The sequence below is a fragment of the Rattus rattus genome, chromosome 1 (genome assembly GCF_011064425.1).
Source record: "Rattus rattus isolate New Zealand chromosome 1, Rrattus_CSIRO_v1, whole genome shotgun sequence".
In the NCBI taxonomy this organism is placed as follows: Eukaryota; Metazoa; Chordata; class Mammalia; order Rodentia; family Muridae; genus Rattus; species Rattus rattus.
The window spans coordinates 48,100,348-48,126,634 of record NC_046154.1 but is presented as its reverse complement, the minus strand read 5'-3'; the positions used below and the strand labels follow the sequence as shown (position 1 = coordinate 48,126,634).

General features: G+C 49.8%; 1 protein-coding gene across 1 annotated transcript in view; it reads right to left on the bottom strand.

The window, feature by feature from the left end:
* Positions 1–423: 423 nt before the first annotated feature.
* The window catches only part of Mroh7 (maestro heat like repeat family member 7), a 45,241-nt gene continuing 19,377 nt past the window's right edge, over positions 424–26,287 (bottom strand). Inside the window, exons 9-24 of the mRNA XM_032901088.1 lie at positions 25,818–25,922; positions 25,554–25,689; positions 22,415–22,527; positions 21,497–21,673; positions 20,969–21,123; positions 18,485–18,623; positions 18,080–18,270; positions 13,086–13,223; positions 12,197–12,311; positions 10,105–10,245; positions 9,280–9,459; positions 8,670–8,825; positions 7,887–8,009; positions 3,443–3,545; positions 1,345–1,407; positions 424–825 (exon numbers count right to left, since the gene is read on the bottom strand). Of these exons, the coding sequence (XP_032756979.1) occupies positions 581–825; positions 1,345–1,407; positions 3,443–3,545; positions 7,887–8,009; positions 8,670–8,825; positions 9,280–9,459; positions 10,105–10,245; positions 12,197–12,311; positions 13,086–13,223; positions 18,080–18,270; positions 18,485–18,623; positions 20,969–21,123; positions 21,497–21,673; positions 22,415–22,527; positions 25,554–25,689; positions 25,818–25,922 (2,280 nt within the window). The 3' untranslated portion in view covers positions 424–580. The remainder of the gene's footprint in view (positions 826–1,344; positions 1,408–3,442; positions 3,546–7,886; positions 8,010–8,669; positions 8,826–9,279; positions 9,460–10,104; positions 10,246–12,196; positions 12,312–13,085; positions 13,224–18,079; positions 18,271–18,484; positions 18,624–20,968; positions 21,124–21,496; positions 21,674–22,414; positions 22,528–25,553; positions 25,690–25,817; positions 25,923–26,287) is intronic.

Sequence of the window (26,287 nt, the reverse complement as noted above, 5' to 3'; positions counted from 1 at the left end):
ACAAATGTTAACCGTAGAACCACTTGGATGTGGGGGCGGTGCTGTACACCCTAAGGCATTTAAGTGTGCCTGACACCTGGTCTTTACCCAGCAGGTGTTAGTAGTATTGCCACCTTGTGGTGGCAACACCAAAAATGTCTCTGGATATTTTTGCATTAGTGTTAGGCAAACTGGATGAAGAGTCAAGGGTAAGACTGGGAGACAGGGTTCCTGAATATGCATGATGTCATAGGTGGGAAGTCTCATCATTCTTTCCCTTCCCACAAGAGCCACCCAAACCATCACCCTTGTGCTCTTATCACCAGGGAAGGGGAGACTAAGACGTCCAGGTGACCCCCCGAGTAGCTTTGGTCAACGCACTTCACGACTCTGAGCCTCAGCCCCCCATGATACAAAGCGAACAAAACAGCCAGCACACATCTGTAACTGTCAAGTGAATCAGCACATGAAGGCCATGCTCTTTTCCCAGACTTGTCAGAGTGAGGGCTATACAGGGGCTCGGGGGATCTCTTGTGAGGAAGCCATCTGGATGGAGAGGTTGACCACACAGTGTCTAACAGAGATCCAGTTGGGGCTTTTGTCACTGCTTCAGAGACATCTTCCAGGAGGCCAACGCCTGCATGATCCAGGAGCGCCGTTGGTGGGAAGTGGGCAGGTTCTCACAGCTGGAGCTCCAGCGGTGTGTACTGGATGGGTCACACACCCACGAATCCCCATAGGGCAGTGGCCAAGAGTTCCGCCAGCAACTGGCCATAATTTGATCCTGGGCCTGGGCTGCATAGATACACACGGATGCTTCTGGATCGTGTCTCGAGATATCCAGAGCTGGGTTGGAGGAAGAGAAAGAGATGGTTTAGACAAAGGTCCTCCCTAGGAAGAGATCAGAACCCAGCCTTTCTTCCCACCTCCTAGCTTTGGCTTAGACACCTTCTGAAGCACTTCCCCAGCCCTCCAGATTGCTGTATCTTTCAAAGCCTGTATGAAAATTCCACCTCATATAGGAAGCCTTCCTGGATTTCCCCAGCCTACCTCCCATCAGCTGTCTCGGTGGCAAAATGAACGTGTGCCCTCTTAAGCATTTAAACTGCACACCCTGCACTAAATGGTTTGGGGCCTTGTTTTTGAGCCTCATTTGCTTAGTGAGGTTACAAGCTCCCCAGGGTTCTGTGCATGCTGCCTCTGGGTGACTCCCACAGTAGTTAACACTGCACTCACTATAGATAAACCTTAGCACAGCTAAGACTCTTGCCCTAACACACAACGATTCTGCTTTCCTGTTACCCACTGTGGTTCTGCTCAGGATCCCACTCCCTCAGCATCTTGCCAACCCAGGTCGTGACTTACTAGCTTTCACTTCATTCAGCCGCTCCTCAGTTATCATGTTCTCCATGCAGGGGACCAGGGACCCTGGATAATCCAAGAGGTGAAGGCATTTGATACCTGCTCCTCCCACTCTTGGACCAGATGTCCTCAGAGAATCTTCCTGCCCCTTAAATGAGGGCCTGAAAGGCAGGCTTCACTATGACCTGAGGACAGACTCCCAACAGGAGTCCCAGAAAGGTTGTTGGTCCAGTGGGCAGGAGCAAACCAAGACAGCACAGATCCTGGGTGCAGCTGATCATCAGTGTCACCCTAGCCCAGGCCTTAGCCTCCTTGTCTGTGATGGGGAAAAGTCCTGCCTCCCTGTCCCATTTCCCCAGGGCATCTGAGTTGCCAGTCTTGTGCATCTGCCAGGCACAGCTACTAGGGAATCTCTGAGGTGCGGAGGCTCTAATCAAGGAGCTATCCTGATGGCTCTCAGACACGGGACATCTTCAGTTCCTATTGTCCCTGCTCTGTGTACCTGCCTCCCAAGGTGTCTGGGTCCTGCCTATACCCTACCCCTCCCAGCACGCCTTTACTGCTGTATTTTCCTGGGGATTCCTGTTTGTCTTTGGATGTTCCATTCAGAAAGTGGCTCTCCATGAAGTCCTTTCTGACCCTGCCCCAGGCTGAGCCTTGCCTAGAGTATCTCAGAGTCTCAGTGACTTACTAGCTATATACGCAGGGTCTATATACACCAGGCCTGAAAAAACTGGGTCTGTATACACTGAGTCTGTATATACACTGGGTCTGTATACACTGGTTTTTACTTTACTTTTGATTTATTTTTTTAAACGTATTTTTTATTGTTTATTTTATGAGTACACTGTCACTGTCTTCAACATACAAGGAGAGGATTCCATTACAGATGGTTGTGAGCCACCATGTGGTTGCTGGGATTTGAACTCAGGATCTCTGGAAGAGCAGTCAGTGCTCTTAACCACCGAGCCATCTCTCCAGCCCTACTTTTGACTTATGAATCATATATTTACATATGTTTGGGGGTCTGAGGATTGAACTCAGGGTTTAATGCATGCCAAGATGCTAAGCGACCTCTCCAGGCCTCCTTTCTCCCACAAGATGATAAATTTCTTAATTTGATATCCATTCTGGAGTGGGGGGACTTTCTGAGGATCCTAAATTTCTATGCAAAATTAATGTATATATACATTTTCTAGACAAAGTGTAATTTTCTTCTGAGCCTCACAAGAGATCTGTGTCCCAAAGGAGGTAAGAAGTTCTACATTGTTCCAGAAGCTGACTAAAGGCAGAGGTGGCCACAGGCCTTGGCATTAGGTGTTAAACATTAATGTTTTTAGATGTTGTTGGCTTAGAACAAAATTGAAAGAAATGAGCATGTGAGGGGCTGCCTCTGACTAGCCCCTTAGTTCAGAGATATGCCATGTGTCCTTGGCCTTGCTCCTCTCTCCCGGCGTCGGTCATGTTAGCAGTCACTCCCCCCCGATCCTCTACACCCCACTCCTACTCACTCCATCAGCTCAATAAACCAATGAAGGGGTGGTGGGAGTGTGGATGGATGAGGGAGTGTACAAACTGATAGATGGGTCAGTAAGTGGTCGGATGGGTGGATGGATAGATGGTAGATGATGGACAGAGAGGTGGACAGGTAGATAAAAGGATGGGAGAGTGGATTTTGTGGGAGGGTAGATGGGGAATGGATGGATGGATGGATGGGTGGATGGGTAGATGGGTGGGTGGATGGGTGGGTGGGTGGATGGATGAGTGGATGGGTGAATGGAGTTTGAGAAAGAGCAAGTGAATTTAAAATATATACTAAAAGAATTATCATATTACAGAAGTCATCACCTCCAGGCCTCTCTGACTCTGGTGAAGGGACAGTGATTATTTGGATAGGGGAGAATGAAATTATAACATAATGAATGTAGTATCTTGGGGTGGGAGAGGCAGCCCCAGATGCCATCAGAAGGGTCTTATGAAGAGTCCTAAGCAAAGAGAATTTGTAACTGATCTTTGCCCCAGATATTAGAATTATGGGAAAGTCAGACAGGAGCACAGGCAGAGGTTCGGTGACAGGACTTGTTATGTCAAAACAGATTACCTATGAAGATAACAGAGGACTTCCGGAGGGAGGCCCGTGAATTCTTGGCATACTCCAGGCTCTGGTTGAGGAAAGTGAAGATGCTGTCTCGGTGAGAGCTCACCTAGAGCAAAGAGAAACACCCAATGTGCTGGGCCCACTACCTCAGAGCTTGGGGCAACTCTTCTGCCTGTAAGCTCTGTACAGATTCCGACACTTAAACATCCTCACTGCACAGATCTTTGCCCAGAAGGTCCCATGAGACTTTACCTTTTTATCTAACCACAATCATCACTTCTAATGGCACACCATCCCCAGGTCTCCTATCAACCCATCTCCCTGGTGTAATGGAGGAAAAGTTCCACAGTACAGATCCCCACCAGAGATGGCATGGGTGAATTGCAGGCAAAGGGAAACTGGGCTGGCCAGGATGAAAGACTGGAGCTGCAGAACAATGGGGATAAGCAGGAGGAAAGAAGAGTCTTAACAGCCAAATGAAGCATCCTCTTACCCTGGGAGCTAGGATGCTAACACTCATTCATGAGTGGCATGACAAAGAGTGCTTTGTGCAAGAGAACCTGACAGAACTCCGGGGGCCCTGGTGCAGAGAACTAGGAGCAGTTGTTCAGCTAAGAGGATGCTGGGAGAAAAAGAAAACTAAGCTGCTTGCTTTCCTGCTGACAACCTCTGCGGGTCAAGGCCCAGGTCTGAACTCCCAGGAGTGGCAGGCAAAACCTTCCCATCTTACTGAGTCTGACAGCTCCCTTCACAGCCTCCACTGCTATACCCACAATGCTCTGCAGCAAGGACATGGCCTGCCACAGCCCGCTCTATGCCCTGTATGGGGACGACTACTGTTTAGAGTACCCTCCCCTCTCCACCTGATAAACTGCCTCCCATCCTTCAAGCCTCGGTTCAGATGCCACCTCCTACTGAAGCCTTCCATGACCCTCAGGGACACTCATCCGTCAAGCTTCTGCAGCATCCTGCCCATCCTCAGCCATGGCACCCGGAACCTTAGCTTGTAAGTGTCTACACCCTTTCAAACCATTGTGCATGGAGCTCTTCCAAGCTAAGGAAAACGTTCACTCAGCTCGGACTCCTAAGAGCTTGTACTGGGGCTGGTGGCCAGGAACTGGCGGATCAACTAGTCTCACCCCGTAGATCATTATCCCTTTCGGGATCAAAGGACCCCGGGGTAGCCCAAGACCATTGGGAAACACAGATATTTACATTATGAATTGTAACAGTAGCAAAATTATAGCAATGAAGTAACAATGAAAATAATTTTGTGGTTGGAGGTTACCACACATGAGGGACTGTGTGAAAGGGTCGCAGTATTAGGAAGGTTGAGAATCACTGTGCTAAATAAATAAATGTAGGAACTATAGCTGATTACATAATTAACAGTAAGTCACCGGTCCCTTCTTAAAACTACAACTAGAGGTTAACCTCCTCATAGTTTTTTTTTTTGAGACAGGGTTTCATGTAGGCCGAGCTGGCTTACTGTAGGCAGCACCATACACACCACCAAGCTGGGTTTATAAGGAGCGAAGGGTCGGGCTGAGGGTCTCATGTCTAGTAGGCTGATTACTCTAACTGAGCAGCTGTACTCAGCCCTGGAAGTTAACGTTTTTTGTGAACAGAGCTATTAATGGCCACAAAAGCAAAGAAGAAAGTGAGATTCTGTAGGATTGGCCATGGATGTCACAAACCAACAGTCGCAACCCAAAGTCTACAGAGCAGTGCCTGGCACGATGATGTTTTTATATGGGTTTTCTTTTTTTCTGACAGTCTTACTCTATAGCACAAGGTGGCCTCAGACTCATAGCAGTCCTCCTGCCTCAGCCTCTCAAGTGCAAGGGTTATACCCAGCTTAACCCAGTGCTTTATTTTGTGTTCGTAAGAGTGAATGTATGTACAGGGGTTGGGGGCTGTGCACAGACATATACAGGAGTACTCTGTCATTAGGAGTACTGCCTGGGAAATTCTATTGCAGAAAAGGAAGCAAAAAAATCAGATATGTCGGTGCGTGTACAAGGAGGCCCAAGGATGACCTCTGCTGCTGTCCTTTGGGTCCTCTCCCGTAGGTTTTTTGAGCACTGGCCCAGAGCTTGTCATGTAAGCTAGGCTGCTTTTCCAGTGAGTCCCAGACCTTGCTGTCTCAGCCTCCCCAGTGCTGAGAGTACAAATGTGTATCACCTCACCAGGCAGCTGCTGCTGTTGCTGTTGGTTTGTTGTTACATGGGTTCTGGGAGCTTGAACTGAGTCCGGCCCAGGGGTTTGCAAAACCAGTGTTTTACCAGTTGAGCTATCCACTGCCTCAAAAGCCCTCAAAGCATACTTTTTAAAAAGTTTAATTGAGTGTTAATATCTTGTAAAAAAAATTGTAGGTTTCTAGCTTTTCTTGTGGCAAGAGGGGCCCATGTTGGTGAGCCTTTGCTCTCTGCTCCTGCCTTTGATGAGGTGTGGTTTTCCTTGCTCCCACAACACTCATGTCACCGAGGTGACCAGCCAGTGCAGGTATTTGAATTAATGGTCCTAGCAAACATTTCTCGACACTTCCTGTTCCCTCTGTAAAGTGATGGCAGTAACAGTGGGTGCTGGTTACAGAGACCACAAGTCCGCAGGGGCATCTGGCCTTCTGCTTAGTCTGATGGCCATCTGTTCCTCTGGACATTCATGTTGGATTGGTAGCCATCCAGGTCTCATTTCATTCCCAGGCTAGGATGTAGCTGGGCTGAAAACTGCCTGGGCCAAGGTCACGTCCCTTTTTTTATCATGCCTGGGACCCAGCTACAGATAGATCCTAAAGTATAAAGATCTAACCTCAGCTATGCAGGCATGTGGCCCCAGCTGTCTAGGAAGCTAAGATCACTCAATTCTGAAGAGTTCAAGGACTTCCTGGACAATTGTAGTGAGATCCTGTCTCAACGACAAAACAAAAATGACCTGAGCCCTGGTCTCTGGCTCCAGGTTGGAAAAAAATGGTATAGGATTGTCTGAGAACTTCCTGCAACCCTATCGTAGCTCCACATTATCCTCTGCGGCCCGCGCCCTCCCCTCTCCTCGCCTTCCCTTCTCTTCCCTCCTCCTCACCCTCCCTTCCCCTCCCTTCCCTTCCCCTCCCTTATCTTCCCCTCCTTTCCCTTTCCCTCCCCTCTCTTCCCCTCCCTTCCCCTCCCTTCTCCTTCCCTCCACCCGTTTCTTCCACAGGGTCTGATGCCATCAGGACTCTCTCCTGAACCCCCTCCCCCTAAACAGTAATCTCCCAGGTCCCATGACAACAGGGAGGGAGGGGAGAGTAGGAATAGATGGCACACCTCCCCAAGGTGTTCAATGACCCACAATGACACCTTCACAGTGTATGTGGCTCACTTCCTGCTCAGCTATCACAGAGATCACTGAGCAATATGAGGTCAATGACCACAAATGCCATTCCTCAGCACAGAGCACCTCCCAAGCCATTCTGAGGCCACAGCAAATTACCCTGACCAGGTGAGCACTCAGCTTTCCCAGCACCCCCAAGCCCCTCCCCCAGCACCTCCACCCTGTAGACATCCTGATAAGACTCCCATCTGTCCGACACTGCATGGAAATTTCTACTGTAGAAAAGGGAGCCAGAAGCCAGGCGTGGTGGCACAAACCTATAATCTAAGTGCTCAGATGCTAAGACAAGAGGATTACTGTGAATTCAAGGCCAGCCTGGGCTACTCACTGAGTTCCAGGCCTTACTATGGTTGAGATACATAGTAAGACCATTTCTCAAAAAGTTTAAAAAGGCCAGGAGTTGGTGGTGCAAACCTTTAATCCCAGTACTTGGGAGGCAGAAGCAGGTAGGTGTCTGTGAGTTTGAGGTTAGCCTGGTCTACAGAGGGAGTTCCAGAACAGTCAGGGGCTATGCAGAGAAACTTTACCTCAACAACACAAAATAAAACACACACAAAAAAAATTAAAAATGGAAAAGAAAGGAAAACACTTTAGACAGAAGATACAGTATAGACAGGCTGGAGCTATAATTCAGTGACTGAGTACTTGCCTGACACACATGAGCTCGTGGATTCAGTCCCTACCTAACCCCCCAACCCCCACATACACAGGGATGAGTGGAGTACAGAGAGAGTCCAAATAGATGATTGATATCTAGATAGATAAATGATAGATAGATAGATAGATAGATAGATAGATAGATAGATAGATAGATAGATAGATAGATAGATAGAGATAAATATGTAGGAAGACGAGTAGATTGGTAGATAGATAATAGATAGATGATAGACAGACAGACAGATCTCCAGCAGCATGGTAGCCATTGAAGGTATGGAGTGATTCAGAGGGGAATCCTAGATGAGAAGTGAGAGATAGAGACAGATGTTCAAGACCCAATAGCTTGTAGAAAGTGATATGAACCACCAGGCAGGCAGAGTGTGGATCGAAAGTCAGCGAACACACAGGAAGCACTCACCAGATACTTGCAAATTTTGGTCACTGTCTGCTGCTGGTTGTCCCAGGGCTTCTGGCTGTAAGCCCTTTTTGGCAACTCCCAGTTCATGAAGGAAGAGCATCGGAACAGGGTCTTCACACATTTCTGCAGACCAATAGGAAGAAAATACCAGCAGTGTGGAATTCCAGGGGGAAATGCTTTAAAAAGTGAATTTGGGAGCTGATGAGATGGTTCAGCAGGTAAAGGTGCTTAGCACTCAATCCTGGCAGCCTGAGTTCAGGTCCCAGAGCCCATGTCGCTCTGGAAAGAGAACACCACCACCACCACCACACAATTTCTTTAATTGGATTTTGGAAAACCAATTCCTGTTTGAAAGGTGCAAATAGAAGCACTGTAGCTCAGTGGTAGTGTTGGCCTTACATGCATGAAGCCTAGCTAAGGTTCAATCCTCAGTATTGCACATACATACATGCAACATGCATACATACATACACAGACATACACAGACATAGATACATACATGCATACACACCATACACACGTACGTACGTACGTACATGCATGCACACATACACATATACACATTCATACATTACACATACATGCATGCATTTACACATACACACATAGTAAATGAAGAAAAGGTACAAGCGAAGTTAGCTATTTGAAGGGGGGCTCTGTCCAAGATGCCTCTAGAGAGCACACCCGGCCAGACTAAATGTCAGCTTTCCATGGAGGCCCCAATGCTGGCTTGGCTCTATAAGGGAGGTGTCCTTCAGGACCTGACAGCTCTTCCGCTCTCACCTGGCTCACTTTGGCATTGCCCTCCTGTATGATGAATAGCAGGGGCATCAGCGTGCTGGTCAGCTGCTCCTCCATGGCTTGGGTGCGGGGCATCCGGAGCTTCTTAACCACTTTCCCGTATGTGTTGATGCAGGAAGTCCGCACTGTTTCTCTTGCCTGGGACAAACAGGAAGCTCAGGGTGGGATGGGGGCCCTCTCATCCAGGAGGAGGCACCACAGCCTTCTTTTCCCTCATTCAAAGGACCTTCTTGTCACAAAGAGAGAAGAGCCCAGGCTGCCTGTTGGGGCTGATGTGGGCCAGTTCCCTCCTCACTTAGCTCACCATTCTGTCTACCCAGGCCCCAATATTCTAAAGATGACTGTGTGTCAACTGGGAAAATGTCCCCCTCGGTGGGACTGCCAAAAAGTGCTCCACTAGGCTAACCAGTGGCTGTAAGTCCACCTTCTCTAGGAAAAGATCACTAAGGAGCTCCCTCCTGGAGAAGCAGCTGGGTTGAGGTGCCCCTTCCTCTACTCTGAACCAGCTCTGCCCAGGCCCCATTTGTGAAGGAGGAGATGGGCAATACCCAGGCAATGGCTGGCCCTCCCTTACTCACTCCCGATGCCTTACGTCAATAAAGTGAGGCAGCAGGGTCTGCAGCATCTCTATGTAGACTGAGTTGTCTGTTAGCTTCTTGGTCTGCCCCTTGAAGATGGTTTTGAGGTCATGGACAGCCTCCATCACCAGCACCCCGTCCATGTTCTTCAGGCTCTTCACCATGGAAGGCAGCAGGCCCTGCACCTTGGTCATCTGTGGGAGAGAAGCACGGAGAAGCATGTTCTGCCTGGACCAGTAGACAGGAGAGCCAGTCCCCCATTCACCAAGAAGACCTGGGCGGCCCAACTCTATCTTCACCTCCACGCCCTGCCCGTACCTTGCTATCTGTTCTGAACTCTCTCCCTCCACCTCCTGCCGTTCCCTAAGCCTTCTTTTGTCTCCCTGATTCCCTCTGGCTGGGTTGCTGGAGGCTTATCCCCTCTACTGGCCCCAGGTGGATGATACTCTACGTCACAAGTTAGCCATCTGAGTCCATGTTACCCCTTCATCCCAGCTGTGTCACAAGCTGCAAGGGTACCTAGTAGAGAAAAAGGGGCAGTTTCTACAATGCTAAGCCTAAACCACCCTTCTGGACTTCAGTCTCCTGACGGGTAAGGGAAGAATCATTACTGCCATTCTACACATGGCCTATAGGGGCACTGTGCGAAACCTAGATAAGGAGGTGTTGAGAAACACTACCATGCGTAGGACTGTGATGGCAAAGGTATTTTATAGATGGGACCACTGAGGCAAGCAGAGATAGGCTCAGACTCCAGCCACAACCAGCCTCTGAGAGACTCTAACAGCAGAACAGCCCAGGAGCTGGCAGGGCTTGGCTTTCCTCACCCCTCCACTCACCTTCTCAGACCTGCGTGCCAGGATGACCAGGCCCCGGATAGACAGCACTTTCATGATGGGGTCACGGTGACTCAGGCCTTCTACCATCCGCCCCAAGGAGTATTCCTCAGGGATGCGACGCACCTGCTCCATGCGGAACAGCTGAGAGAGCAGATGGCATTGACTCCTGAGCTGAGGGGTATATGGCCCACTATCTCCCTGGGACTCCGAGACTCCACCTCCCCAGGCTGTGGGCTTGGAAAACTTTTTGCTAGTGGTTTCCACTTAATATTCATCAGAAAATAACGGGAATGCCAAAGCGCTCTCCCCCACTCTCCCCACTCCTTCCTCTCTCTCTCTGTCTCTGTCTCTCTGTCTCTCTGTCTCTCTGTCTCTGTCTCTGTCTCTCTCTCTCTCTCTCTCTCTCCCCCATAACCCAGCTCCTGGCCCCATCTACTCCTCTGGCCTCCCTCATTCTTTGTATACCCTGCTGACCACACACCTACACTAGCCCACCATTTTCGATCATTCCCCCATGACCAGGCCAGTTCATTCCTTCTGTGCTATCAGGACCCCCTTATGCTAGGGCAGCACTAGCAGGACCCCCTTACACTAGGGCAGCCACATATACTCTCACTCCTATACCTTGCATGGCTCCTTTCAAAATTCTGCCCCAGGTTCAACTCTCCTCCCTGACTCTCAGAAACTCTGGGCATATTCCTGTCATAGCAACTAGGAACCTCAGCACTCAATCTGCCCTCCTGTCCCTGTAGACATCCAGGGACTTCCTACAGGACGGAAACTCGGCCAATTCTCTTTGAGCCATCGCTCAACCTAAGCCTTGGGGTGGAACATGTGTCTGTTAGATGAATCAAGTCCAAGACAGAATTTGGCTCCTCCTCTTATGAAGACTGCTTCTGTTCCGTGTCCCCATTGTGGGGTTAGCGCCATCATCAGCACCCATTTTCTGCCTTATACCCTCCCTTCCTTCCGCAACCAATAGGATTTGGTTCTCACTGCCTCTCTATTTCCATGGCTGACAGCCACTGCTACCATGGAGAACCATGTCTAGGACATGAGAGTACTGGGGACAAGAGAAGCTGGTGAAGAGGGCAGGGTCACCAGCTAATCAGAGGAGAGGGGAGGGAGGAAGGACCTGCTGGCTTCTGCATGTCCACCACAGCTACTCAGGCCTGCTATACACCAAGCTGTGGACCAGGTCTGAGGCACAGAAAAGTAACTTCTATCTTTTTTACTTACAATGTTGGAAATCAGACCCAGAGCCTTACATGTGCCAAGCAAGCCCTCTACCAGGGAGCCACATCTCCTATATAGTGTCGATAATGAAGTTAGCTTTTGAGATAAGGTCTCAGTCTGAATGTAGCCCATGCTGGACTGGATTTTACCACAATAAACGAAGTGGGGGAGAGAGGCATGGAAGAGTTAGAGCTAAAGGTGTGGATTTGAACCCTGGATCTGCCATTGGGGCCTTAGTTGCCTCCTCTGAATCGAGCCATGGACTAGTATCTAAGTTATGAAATTTGAGGGAGGGTTAGATGAAGGGAGGATGTAATCAACTACTGGAAAGCTCCAAGAGCAAGTGGAGAGGATAGTAAGTGTTCAATAAACGTCAGCCACTGCTGTGCGTGTGCACTGCCCTTCTGCGCTGGCCTTCCCAACTCCTGACTGGTCTCCTGAACCTGCCCAGCACTTCCTGCCACACTAACTCTGATTATGTCACTTCCTTCACGACACTCTCCCTGAGACCCCTCCCTCCAGTCTCCTATTCTCCCATGACTTACCCCCAGCTCTAACACCCCACATTATAACTGGATATTCTTCTCAAGGCCAGGGTGAAGTCGAGTTCACAGTTGCATCTCTGGGGCCTGACACTTGGTGGTTCCCAGGAGAGGTTAATGGGTGCCTGGGGTTTTGGGGGGGAGTCTTGGAGTGTGGAAAGGAGGAGACGCCACGGAACCTTCATATTGAAGAGAAATGAAGGTCCTGGGAAGACTTTGGAAAGTGTAAAGTGCTGTTTCCCAGGAGAAATGACCAGGCTGTGACTCAAGGCCCTGACTAACCCTCACCAGGTTCACAGGGCCCCAGGATCTACCTCCACAAAGAAGGCGGTGGCTGTGATCTTGTGTCTCTCATCGCCTCTCTCCAAGAGCGGGATGAGCAGGTAGAGGATGCGACACAGCTCCTGGCAGGAGTAGTGAACCATGGCCCTAGGGAGGAGTAGACCCTCAGGTCCCAGCAGCTGGAGGTCTGATGGTGACACAGCAAACCTTGGCCAGCCAGAGTCACCTGGGTTTCTGTGACCCCAGCCTTTCCTCCAGGGGGTTAGCTCAGAGTCACTTGTGAGAACGGGAGTGTGTGTGTGTGTGTGTGTGTGTGAATTCGAATGTGTATGTGAGTGGGCATACATGTGTATGTGAGTGGGTGTGCATGTGTGAGTGGGTATGCATGTGTGAGTGGGTGTGCATGTGTGAGTGGGTGTACATGTGTGAGTGGGTGTGCATGTGTATGTGAGTGGGCATGCATGTGTATTTGAGTTTGTGTGCATGAGTACATGATTGGATGTGCACACCACAGTGCTCATGTGGAGATCAGAGAACACTAGTAAGAGTTGGGTTTTGCCTTCCATCACGTGGGTCCAGCAAACTGAACTTAGGTCTGCAGCCTTGGCATCAAATGTCTACCCACTAAGCCATCCCACCAGGCTAAAAAGAGGAGTTAATGCTGTCATTTCAGGGATCTATGAACTCAAGGAAACATTATAACCAAGTCTGCCTCCCAAAAGTGGATGTCATTTTTCACACTAGTGATGCCCTCTACTCTCTACTAAGAGGACAGTGTTCCCCAAGCTGCAGAGAAGAAGTGAGAGAGGGGAAAAAGCCATCATTCAGAGATGCAAGCCTAGGTCTGTTTGGAGATCTGGAGGGTCCACCCTGTCCCAGGCTGCCCCACCCTACCCCACTGAGGTACCGCACCTCACTCACCTTGCCAGCAGGGACACTGCCCGGTAGTGGCTCTCTGCCTGCCCCATGAGCTCCCAGCCACCCTGCTCCTCCAGAAACGCAGACTCGTAAGAACAGCCCATTTTCAGTAGCAGGGTTTTCACAACCTTCACCATCCAGCTGCCAAGACAAGGGGGTAAAGTCTCCTGTCCATGGTGTACCTTCTACTCAAACCCTCTTGCCAATGCTACCATCGATTCCCGCAAGCTCCCCTCCACCTCACTATTGTTAGCAGTGGGCACTGGGTCCACAGAGGGTGACTCCTTACAAGGAACATGCTGCTCTCAGAACAGTAAAAGAAACAGAGGCAAAATCCCCTTCCACCCTCCCTTTCAGGGGACTTGCTTAATGGAGGAGCTAGCTGGCCCATCAGGCTTCCTTGGTGCTCTATGTCTTGCCTCTCCCCTTCTCCAGTCCCATTAAGCCATGACCATCTTAACAGACTCTGGGACAGTCCCCTCTGCTCTCCTGTTGGTGCCTGAGTCCCTTTTTGCCTGAGGACCCTTCACGTAGCCTCCCATCTGGATGCCTAGTAGAAGATGTGGGAAGTTATCACACTCAGGTAACTGAGCAGAGCTCAGAGATTTAAAGTGAGTTCGGGGAGCCTCGGGGTTGCTGCTGCCTTAAAAACCAATTGGATGTCTAACCCAGACTATTGTCACTTTAGGTGGGAAGTCACTAGCCATATACTGATGGGCTACATTCTGAGAAAGGTTTCTAGCAGTGGTGGCCTTGTGTGAGCAGCATGGTGTGTATTCATGGTGTGTAGCATACATCGGGCTGCCTGCAACACGTGAGGCTCTTCTTCAGTATTAGGGGAACCACTGGTGTTGGAACATGGTCCAAGAATACAGTCATGTGAGGAGAATGCCAAGTGCTCAGGAGAAAACGAGAGTCTTGTGACCTCCATTTCTTCAAGATACAGAATTATTCTTGGACTGTGTTTTCATGCTCCTCTGAGGTGTTGTGGATGGGAGTGAGTTTACTTCAGGTTAATCAACATTGCTTACTGTTGGTATTCAAGTAAATGCTTAAATTATCCTGGATATGCTTCTGTGGGAAGCAGGTTTTTGATACATGCAGCTTGTCCTTGTGATTGCATATTGCTTGAACTCAAGAGAACTTTGCTCATGTGATCTTTCTTTTTTTTTTTTTTTTTTTTTTTTTTTCGGAGCTGGGGACCGAACTCAGGGCCTTGCGCATGCTAGGCAAGTGCTCTACCACTGAGCTAAATCCCCAACCCCTCATGTGATCTTTCTTAACCCATGGAGTAGAAACTGTCTGATGCTCTGAATAAAGTTGGCTCTTGCACAAGACGTTAGTCCGTCCTGTTTATCTGCTCCATTCTTCCGCTCCCATGGCCTCTACAGCACTAAACCCACCACCGATAGACTCAGTCTTTCACTGACAAACATCACCAGAGGCTCTTAACTGAGATTATAAACTGTTACTAGATGATGGGTGGAATCATTCCCCAGAAACATAAACATTTACTTGGAGAACTCAAGACGCCTTTGTAGACATAACTCCCATGGTCCTGAGAGCTGCTAGCTCGGGGGATTCAAGACAAATTTTAAGACTGACTTGGTGGCAGGCACCTGCAATCCCACCACTCAGGAAGGAGAAGCAGAAGGACCGAAGTCAAGGACAGCCAGAGTGACCTGTCTCAAAATACCAGAGGCAGGGCATGTGACGGAGTACTTTCAAATACAAGAGCCTGTGCTGCCCTGAAGAAACTAGGAGAAGACCCTTTGCTTCGTGCACCAGTTTCTTTGCTTGGAGAAGCACTGCGTCTTCTCTTTCCTCCAAAGCTACCTCCAGTCTATACCTGAGCAGCTCTTCTCACAAGGACCTTGGCATGGAATTCAGGACCCACCTACTTAGTGCAAGTTTATCTCCTTAGAGTAACTCCATCCTTAAAGACTGCTCTTCCAAACCAGGTTCCAGGTGGATGCATTCTTAGGGACACTGTTCTACACCAAGGGTCATCTTGGGGCCCTTTGGTCCCATCAGCCTGGCACTTGACACCTCTGCCTTTACTACCACCCAGGCTGTGTTGAAGGTAGGGTGGGTTTTTGCCATGCTATGGTAAGATGGGCTGGAACTGGGTCGTGGGTGAGTTGATACCGTGCTGTATGATGGGTGGGCTATGCTGTGCTGTGGAAAGGGTGAACTCTCACTGGACTATGGATAGGTGAGCTATCCCTGGTCTGTGGAGAGGATGTGCTGTCCTGTGCTGGGCGTAGGGTGGACTGTCACCTTGGCTATGGGTAGGTAGGCACTCTGTCTTCCTTCCAGTGGTCCAATGGCCCTGTGTCTTAGCTGAGCTAAAACCTCTCTTGGAGGTCATGACCTTCCTCACTTCCCTCTGTGCTCTTCCTCCTCCTGTGGCTGTGGCACCCCTTCCTTTCTTGCTCAGTTTCCCAGGAACCTAACAGCCTCAGTGAGCACAGGGGGAGCTGAAAGCAGGCACACAGATGGCGGGTGGGTGTCTGTCTCTCTAGTGGAGTGTCAGGCTATTAGTACTCACAGCAGTTAGGCATAAATCAGCCACCCAGCTCTTAGGGGGCAAGAAAAGACCAGCCAAGAAGTTATTACCAAAACCAGAGCATAAATAATAGATAGATAGATAGATAGATAGATAGATAGATAGATAGACAGACAGATGACAGACAGATCACTCTCCATCTAAGGCCTCCAGATGCACACAGCTTGTCCTTTGTCCTTCTAAATATGCTTCTGTAAGTTCAACACAGAGGGACAAGAAAGGGAAAGTGACGAGCCCACCATGCAAAACATTTAGCTTTTTTGTTGTTGTTGTTAAAAAATTTTTTTAATTCTTTTTTTTTTTTTTTTTTTTCTTTTTTTTTTTTTTTTTCGGGCTGGGGACCGAACCCAGGACCTTGCGCTTCCTAGGCAAGCGCTCTACCACTGAGCCAAATCCCCAACCCCACATTTAGCTTTTGAATGACAAAAAAAAAAAAGAAAGAAAAGAAAATCACAGGTTAAGTGACCAAATTTAATATAACCAATAGTTTATTTTATTAATACAATGAGTTCTCCACCATATTAATAGGAAAAATGAAAAAATTAATTAAAAAAACAAATTACTAAAAAAAAATATCCCCAGCAGTCCTATATGAATGGGCAAGGGCAGCTTGCTCACATAAATGGGAATACAAATGCCTTCATTCAAATGAGAGAAATGAAAACTAAAACTCCAGCACACACACACACACACACACACACACACACACACACACACACACGGGCACACACTTGTGTACATGCACATGTAGAGGTGCACACACACAAACACATACATGCACACACATGTATACACGTACACACTCATGTGCAAACATATCCATATACGGGTGCACACATACATGCAAGGGTGCACACACACATACATATGTGTGCACACACATGCACGCACTCACAAACACCTGCATTCAACACATCAGGTGTGGTGGTAGAACCCTGCCATCCTATCACTCAAGATATGAGGCAGGAGAATCATGACTCCTTTTAGACTTTGTCTCAAAAAAAAAAAAAAAAGACAAATCCATCTTTTGCAACACAGATTAGCAAAGATAGAGATGTTCTGCTGTGCACTGCCCTAGAACAGATGTGGGGATGTAAGCACTTGCACAAGCCATGAGCACTGGTGACAGTTTCCTCTGTGCACACTGGTAAATGGGACAGGAATTACTACATTTTACCTAATTTCTCTCTCTCTTTGTCTCTCTCTCTCTTTGTCTCTCTCTCTCTCTCTCTCTCTCTCTCTCTCTCTCTCTCTCTCTCTCTCTCTCTCTCTCTCTCTCTTTCTCTCCCACCATGGGGGTCATGAGGATGGAACTCTGGCTCGACAGCAGCAATTTTATCTGCAGAGCAGCTCACTAGTGCTTCGTTTACACTTTCATCACTCATTGGTCAGGAATGTTCTCCATCATGCATTTCTGCACCGTTTCAGTATCGCCATGCAGAAGCTCACTGACGCTCCACCCTCCCCCAGGAGTCCATCCTACACATACAATTACACGCATCTACACAAGCGAGCTCATGTCAGTGCCATCTGCAATTGCAAAGAGCAAGAAGAGTGCCCGAATCAGGAGGAGGGCTGCATACATTACAGTAGGTGGGTTTCTGTACGTAAGGATGCTCTGCAGCTGTCAAAAAAAAGGAGGCAGCTGTATGTATGAAGGTCTCCAGGACTTGATACATGATAGGAGAGAATGTGCACCTGTGTCACAGGCTAGCACTGTGTAAAAGGCAGACTATAAACCCGTGTGGCTCAGCTACACTAACTACCCCGAAAGGGCATTGAAAAAAATCTGCTTATCTTCTGGGAAGGTATCTGGGGTAAAGATAGGGAAAAGAGAGTTAGTTGATTTTAATGTCTCTTTTCCCCTGGTGTGCATACATTATATTCCAATGAGTAATTAAGAACATTGGTGGGCCTGGTCTAGACATCTAACACAACAAGCGTGTCTTCTGGGGATAGTAAGGGGTAAAGGTTCTCAGACAACTGATTCCTTCACACCATTTGAGCAGAGTGGTGGAATGCAGAAAAGGGTTTGAGAACCAGTCATGGAAGCATCGTGTGGCTCAAATAACATGTGTTTCTGGTGGCAGGGGTTGGGGGCAGGTAGCTCAGTTGGTAGAGAATGCTTATCCAAAATGAACAAAGCCCTAGGTTTGATCCATAGAATCAACTGGGTACAGTGTGCACGCCTATAAGCTCAGTGACTAGGAAATGGGGACAAGAGGATCCCAAGTTCAAGATCATCCTCAGCTTCACAGCAAGCTTGGGACCAGCCTGGACTACATGAGCTCCTATCTAAAAAGGGAAGAGGGGTATGTTCTACATCCTCTTCTGGTGCTAGAATTAATGTCTATACATAAGATGTTTGAGGGCCCTTTGCTGCCCTCTCTGCTGCAAGAACAGCAGGGTTTGGAGACGAGGGGCCTACCGTACAGGTACGAAGAGAGGAGGCTGTATGTCGTCCTTGGAATCCTTTCGAGGAGCCACACGGCTGGGTAGGTTGAGGCCAATGTGGTAATGCACCTGAATGAGCAGAGCCAGGAGCAGCTGAGGGTAGATGCGCCTCACACGGCCCACACAGCTGTTGACGGACAGGAGCTCACACAGGCCACTGGCTGCCTAGGAGGGGAGGGGAGGCCAGTGGCTTGACCCAGTCCATCCTCCCAGCGCTGCTGGCCAAAGCCTAGCTTATTGCTCTGAGAGACTGAGACTGAAGGTTCTCTAATCCAGCCTAGAAAATGGCTCCTACCCGCTCTGGCAGATGGGGCCCTACCAGCAAGCGCTTGTGCTGAGTGGGGTGGAAGGGAAGGAAGGCAGGGTGTCTGGTCCTCACCGCCAGGGGCACAATGGAGGCCCGACCCTTCTTGGTTACGGGCTTCTCCTTTAGGCTAGTCAGGAGCAGATCCAGCAGGTCTCGGACGTCACAGCTGGGCTTTCGAAGTATCAGCTGCCTCCACATCTCCGCCCCATTGCTAAGGAGGAAGAAGGATAGTATTGCCTGGGGCAGGGGTCCCCAGACAACAAACGGTTTCGGGGGCTGGCGTTCAGTGCCAGTGATATGATCCTCGTGAGTTTGCCCACAAGGAATGATCCCGAAAACACTCTCTGTGAGGCAGGAAGTTGGCAGTGATTGAAAACCTTACTTCCAGGTTCCAGGTCTCAGAACAAGTGCTTTGCTCTCATGCATTACCGCAGCAAACACTCATTAGAGCCGACGGCATGCACCAGGCAGACACTAAGCAAATCACTGCGGATACGGATGCAGACACTTAGAAATGCTCAAAGTCACCGCCTTCTCTAGAGAGTGTTATTCCCATTTTACAGAGGCAGAGTGGAGGCTCAGGGAGACTAAAAACCATCAGCCCAAGATGCTGCTCCTACTAATTAGCTAAGACTGCATCGGGTGTCTTTAAAGCCGCCTCCTAGGAGCCAGAGTGGAAGCCACAGAGCCCTTTGGGGCCTGGGTCTTGCCCTTTCCACAGACTCTCAGGAAGCACAACCCCTGGCCCTTTGCAGGAAGCTACCCACCCCGGAGGAGCAAGCAGCCCCAGGAGAGACTCCTGCTGTGCAGCTGACAATGAGCTAAAGGGTTAATGAAACCTTTTGCCTGAATACAGGAGCATCTGAACCTTCTACTCTCTTCCCAGCTCTGTTCCCCTGGAAACCCAATAAAGATAGTATTTCAACTATGTTGCTAGGCAACGCTGCTTATGGTAAAGATGGTCATGTTTATGGCTGCTTGGTTCATCACATCTGGATGAGGGGGCACTATCAATTAACTGTAAGAGCCAATGAGACAGCCACAGCATGGGTCCCCAGGGATTGTGACCCTTGTAGTAGCTTGGCTAGTCTCTAAAATGATGCAGAAAACAAGGCCCATGTGGGAGACTCTGGTCCCTGTGACTCCCCTGGGTCTCCTCCTCTCCTAGGAAGCTAACTTCCCGACCCAGGCCTGAGACCTGAAGAGGAAAATGAGGCATGTAGGGAACAAAAGGGAAGGGGGCCCTGGATTTCAGACCCACAAAAGGAGCATCAAGTCAGTCAGGACAATCTAGTGACTGTTAGTCTAGTGACTAGTGGTAATCTAGTGACTGTTAGTGAAGCACAAAACAAGCCCCCCTGGGGCTATGGCTCAGTGGTAGAGCACTTGGAGAGCATGTCCCTGGGTTCAATGCCCAGCACTGGGAAAGAAAAAGAGGAGGAAGAAGAAAAGGAGGGGAAAGAGAAGAAAGGGGAAGAGGGAAAGGAGAGGGAGGAGGAGAGGAAAGGGGAAAAAATGGCCTAATATAATTCCAGTACCTGAAATAGGAGGCAGAGGGATTGCTATGAGTTTGTGGCTAGACTGAGCTACAAAATAAGTACACCCTACCCTCTCTCCCTCTTCCTCTCCCTCTATACACACACACACACACACACACACACACACACACACACACACACACACACACAGAGAGAGAGAGAGAGGAGAGAGGAGAGAAAGAGGAGAGAAAGAGAGAGAGAGAGACAGAGACAGAGACAGAGACACAGAGAGACAGAGACACAGAGAGAGACAGAGACAGAGAGAGAGAGACAGAGAGAGAGAGAGAGAATCCCCCTAGTGGGCAGAGCAGCTATAATGGCTAACTTCTTAGGCTCTATAGCTGGCCCTCAGGGTCCCCACAGATCTTGGCTCTGACTGACCTGTCTGTCCCTATTAACACACACCCCTCTTGCACGGTTTTGCATACGATGCCACATTTACTCAGAGACAAACCATCCTAAGAGGCTGATTCCCTGGTTCATTTATTCAGAGAAAGGATGGGCTGAAAGGCTGTGTCCAACAGGCTAAAGGAAGAAAGACATGTCACTTAACATCTGACCAGCCTCCTCTCCATCCCAGACAGACCTCCAAGGAGGCAGTGAGCCAGGGGCCACCTGCTCACACTATGGGGCAGTTTTCCTACAGGAAAACTGAAGCCCAGAAGGTATGAGCTACCCAACAGCTGCAGCTACCAGAACTCCAGGCTTTGGAGTCAGCTGGACCTGAGCCTAGATCCTCAGTCTAGCAATACCTCAGTGGGTATGGAAGCCAAGAAACATCTCCCCAGCCTCATTTTCACATCTGTAGAACAGGGCTGAGTCAGGAATGAGAGACTCTGGATACTCAGTACAGACCCAGCGGTGCTGAGAGAGTGCCTATTGACTGTCATAAGTACCACAGGCTGCAGAAGGGGCAGGGGAGGACAGGGATTCTCTGTGTAGGAAGAGTGTCTCAGCCCAGGACAAGGCTGCCTCAACCCTTTGAGGTATATAGAACGGGAGTGTCCTGGCTTGGTACCTGTCCAGTGGGAGGGGGCACATGAGCAGAGCCACCACAACCTCAGTCATGAAGGAGCTGGCCAGGAAGGAGATGGGCAGCAGAGCCACTTCACGTGCCCGAGGCTCCTGAATGTGACTCAGTTGCATGTAGATGCCCTGCATGATTTCTGGGATCTGCAGATAGCCGTGAGCAGGTGGCAGGCCCATTGGGAAAGCAGAGAGGGGCATGAGGCAGATGGGTAGATGGAAAGGACTTAGGGTAGAGGACCAACAGGGGGTCAAAAAGACAGGGGAGAGGAGGCTCAATGCTGGAGGGAAATGGGAAGAGAGACGGGCCAGGGGCCTGCTGCTCCCCTGGGAGTGATCTACCCACTCCTACCAACCATCTGGGTTCTCTCAGGGGTGGTGCAGACTCCTTCCTAGACCACTGCTCAGCTCCAGCCCTGTCCACGGGCAGGAAGGCTATCCCAGGATAAGCAGGCTTCTGGGAATGAAGCTCTCTCCCACACCTGGGGGTATCCCAGACTCTGCCTCCAAGAGGCCTTACCACCTCCAGCGCCCTGTGGCGGTACCACTCCAGCACTGAGCTGAGCATGACCTCAGAAGCCAGCTGCATCATCTCGATGGAGTCCTTGCCCTGGGTCTCAGAGATGTCCTTCAGGCCTTCCAAGGCTGCTAGCAGCAGGTCCCGTACCTGCTGAGGCCCCAGGAAGTCTCCAAATTCCTGAAACATAGATGCAGATGTACTGATGCTGCCAAGTAGGGCAGGTCCCCCAAGACACATAGAGAGAGGCACAGACTCCACCTAGCTCGCAGAGGTCAGTGCCAAGCACCACACACATTCTCTAAGGCGTGAATGTTAGAGCCACTGGAGAGGAGCTTAGAGGGATAGCCAGGTGCCAAGGAGCTCCTGAAGCCACAGCTGCTTGGGAGGCTGGAGGTTATGCAAGCCCGGGGATCTGAGACCAACTTTAGGAAGAGGAGGAAGAGGAGGAGGAGGAAGAGGAAGAGGAAGAAGAGGAGGAGGAAAGTAAGCAAGGGATTTGTGGCCCCTGCACCCAGAACTGGTTGGCAAGTGCCTGGGATAGCAAAGTCATGGGCTAGACCAGTGGAGTGGGTCTCAACCTTCCTAGTGCTGTGACCCTTTAATACCTCCTGTTGTGGTGACCCCCAGCCATAAAATTATTTCTTTGCCACTTCATAACTGAAATTTTGCTACTGTTACGGGTTGTAATATAAATATCTGATATACAGGACAGATAATATGCGACCCCCCAAAGAGGTCACGACCCACAGGTTGAGAAGCACTGGGCTAGAACATAGAGCAGGGAGGAGGGAGGAGGGCACCCAGGATGGCCGTGCAGCTGGAGAAGGTGTCCTTCCTAGGATGCTTCCTAGTGGCCTTCCTAGTGGCAACCGGGTTCCCTCCCCTCCTGGCCTGGGAGCTGGGACTGCTGGTAGTCACCGCGATGACACGCAGAATGTTCTGGCACGGGCTGACAGGGTTGTAGGGCCCCAGGAAGCGCTTGTTGGTCTCATACAGCTCCTTCTTGTTGATCTCTTCCTTGTTCTTGGTCCCTGCAGCAGGAGGAGCCTTCTGAGGAACCCTGACTGACCGTTGTTTCGCGGTGTACACTAAGCCCACCTCACCAGCACACAGTGAACATATGCAGATAGCTAGTAACAAGTCAAGACGCAACACAGACAGCGCTCCGGAAGCCCCTCCTCTGACTCTTCTCGGCACCCAGGGCAACCACTGACCCTGGTTTCTGAACCCCTCGGTAGAGTTCTTTGCTTTTGAACTTTGCATTCATGGACTCACATAACATCGCCCCCATGTCTGGTTCCACCCTGCAGCTCCAACACTGGCTCTCTTTCATTCCCAGTGTGGAGCAGCTTTCCGTGCTGGGAGAGCCTGCAGCGTGTATGCCTGTCTCACTTGGCACGCGCCTCTGGCTGCTGCCAGCCCCCTGAACAGTGCTGCTGCGAACACATGGCATGCCTCCCGATGAATCTATGCATGCTTCTGCCAGGGATGCGCCAGGAGAGAACGCACAGTGGGCGCAGGCTCACCCTCCCAAGATCTACGAGGCAGTTTCCCAGTCCTGTTTCCAGCAGCAGTGTGAGAGTTCCTGCTGCTTCAGCCCAAGGCATTATCTGTTTCATTTTGTTACTGCTATTCTGGTCTGCAGGAGCCTTTTTTGTAAAAGACAGATTCTCACTATGTAGCCCTGACTGGTCTGAAATTCATTCTGTAGAGGAGGCTGGCATTGAACTCACAGAGAACCACCTGCCCCTGCCTCCAGAGTGCTGGGATTAAAGGTGTGTCACAGTCCCGCCTCCTCCTCCTCCACTTTGTCCTGAGATGGAGCCCAGGTCCTGAGAGACGATGGGTAAGCACTGTAAACCACTGAATGTCCACAGCTTTATAATACGATGCTATTGTGTCGGTGGCCGTGTTTTTATTGTTGCTTTTGTTTGCTTTTGTTTATTCACAGAGGTTCACATAATCCAGTCTGGCCTCAAACTCCCCACGCGGTTGAGGATGGCTTAAACTCCTGAGCCTTCTGCCTCCACCCTCTGTGTGCTGAGGGTGTGCACTACCGTATCTAATCCATATTATTTGTTCATAGAGGCAGGGTCTCCAGTCCAGCATGGCCTTACACTTCCCATCCAGTGCTGGAATTGCCAGCATGTGCCTGGTACTGGCAAGAGCATTTGAAAACTGTCTGTCTGTCCCCAGAGTTTATCGCCTGACTTCCTCAGTGCTTTCCTGTTTGTTTTGCCTATTGTCTGTTTCTTAGCGATGAGAAGGTAAGCCAAAGGGAGGGGCGCTTAATGAATCTCTTTTCAAAGCTGTATAACCAGATCTAGAGCAAGGCCTGGTACAGAGGAGGGCCTCTGGGTCATCTGTGGAAGGAAACACACTTAAGGACTATGCCTGTGTCAAAGTCAGGCCTGAATGTGCTCAATCTACACAAAGCCTGGGCCCGAGAAAGGCTGTGTGAGCACACAGAGCATGCTCTGGCGGCAGGAAAGGAGCTAGCACTCTGTGAGCAGGCAGAACCAGTTCCAGTCAAGGCCCTTCACTTTCCACAGATGGCCAACCCAAGCTAATGCTCTCCTTCTCCAGCGTCACTGTGGCCTGAGGCTCTCCCAAAGAATACAAGGCATTCAGTTCAACCTGGATATCAGCAGGACAGAGCATACTCAATAACACTAGAAATTAATCGGTGTCCACTGAATGTGGATTAAGTTAATCTGGGTATCCCACATTTCCAGCCGTCTTTGGCAGCCTCACTTTGAGTTATACAATCCCCGTCCTAGGGCTGATCACATCATAGCCTACCTTTCGCCATGAATGCCTCCAGGCCAGGAGAGGAATCTCTTAAGAAACATTGCCCCAAATGCTAGAAATGAGAAAGAGCAGGGACCCAGACATATCCCAGAAAGCGGGGGACATGAAGAGAAGAGAGTTCTATTTGATGAATGCCTATGACATAGGACCCTGAGCTAGTCTCTTCCCAGGAACGTGTATGAAGAATACCATTTAATATTTCAATAAGCTATGAATTTCACTCTACCATAATCCTGTACAGATGAGGAAATCTACAGAGAAATGTACAGAAGAGGTCAGCCAGCTGGGAAAGTCCAAGATCTGATATGCAGGCCATTCTGCCCCCAGAGTCAGGAGAAACTAAGAAACCAGCCGAGGTTTCCTGGTTGAGACAGAATCGGGATTAAGGAGAAAGAAAGGTGTGAGGTCGGAGGCAGCTGACCTGTGTAGCCCTGGGAACCGTAGGCTCAGACCATCTCAGGAGCTCCCTGAAACCTAATCTCGGGACGTTCGTTCACTTACAGGCTCCAGATTCTAACGTAGGACCTGGTCTTCATTAGCTCCCATGCATAGCCACTGAATAATAGCAGATGCCAGCCCACGGCTAGACTCAGAAAGACCAGAGAATCCTTGCTTACACTCATGGCATTACAGTCTAGTAGAAAAGACCAGAGAAGAAGGCATCGGGCCATCATGCCTGCGTACACATGGCGCCCTGGGAAGGAGAATAAGGTTGGAACAATATGGGAAAGCTCAGCTAACTGAAGGCCAGTTCTGTCAGGATAGAACTGCCGTCTACACAGGGCGGTACGTGCCTGTAGTCCCAGTACCTGAGAAGGTAAGTCAGGAGGATTAAAAGTTGGGGGTCAGCCAGAGCTATAGAGTAAGATCGTATCTTAAAAACAAACATTAGGGGCTGGAGAGATGGCTCAGCGGTTAAGAGCACTGACTGCTCTTCCAGAGGTCCTGAGTTTCAAATCCCAGCAACCACATGGTGGTTCACAACCATCTGTAATGGGATCCGATGCCCTCTTCTGGTGTGCCTGAAGACAGCTACATTATACATTAAATAAATAAATCTTTTTTTAAAAAAACATTAAAAACAGTGGCTAGTTTGTATCTCTGCCCCTGGTTCCATGGAGATAGGAGCTTCCCATCAGCTCCCAATCTCCATCTGACCCATGATGCCTGCCTCCATCAGCCCAACTGAACCACCATGGCCCCTCTCCCCAGCTGTGCAGTGGCCAGGGACCTGACTTGGGCATACGTTTCTGGAGATCCAAGATGGTGTAGAGGATGGTGATGCCATCCAGAGCTTCCCGGCCGATCTCTTCATCAGGATCCCCGATTCGAAGAAGGAGCCTCCCCAGCAGAAGACCCAGCGTTGGGAACCCTGAGGATACCTGTTAGTGTCACAATCACAGGGAGGGAGTCTGTAGCTACACAGTGCAGAGCAAGAAGACTTACCTGCCCAGCCACAGAGGGTCGACTGAGAAGTCACCGGAGTGTCCACCCCTCCAGGAATACTCACAAAGAAGGGCAGGGTCACGAGCGTATGGTTCAACACAGAAACATTGCTGTTCACAGCCCGAGCTCGCTCGTGCACTTTCCCAGAATTCATCCAGGGCCCTAGGGGCTGTGGGGACAAGGGAGAGATTCTGCTACCATTGTCTGACAGCTCGTGCTGTCTATGGTTAAGCCTGCAAGAAACTTCCAGAGGAAGTAAGAAGGCAATTTGCCACAGTCCTCCTCCTCCTCTGAGAAGAGGACTCAGAGCCAAGGAAGAGGTGGGGTCAATGAAGAGAGATGAAAGAGACAGGGAAAAGCTTGGAGAAAGGGGTGGGGCAAGAGCAGTAGCTGCAGGGTGTTGGGGGGAAGCTATAGGGGAATAGCAGACCGCAAAAGGACTGAACTCTCAGGCCTATGATCCCAGCGACTCAGGCAAGCTGAGACAAGAGGATCAAAAGCTCGAGCCAGTACTGGGCAGTTCAGTGTGACATT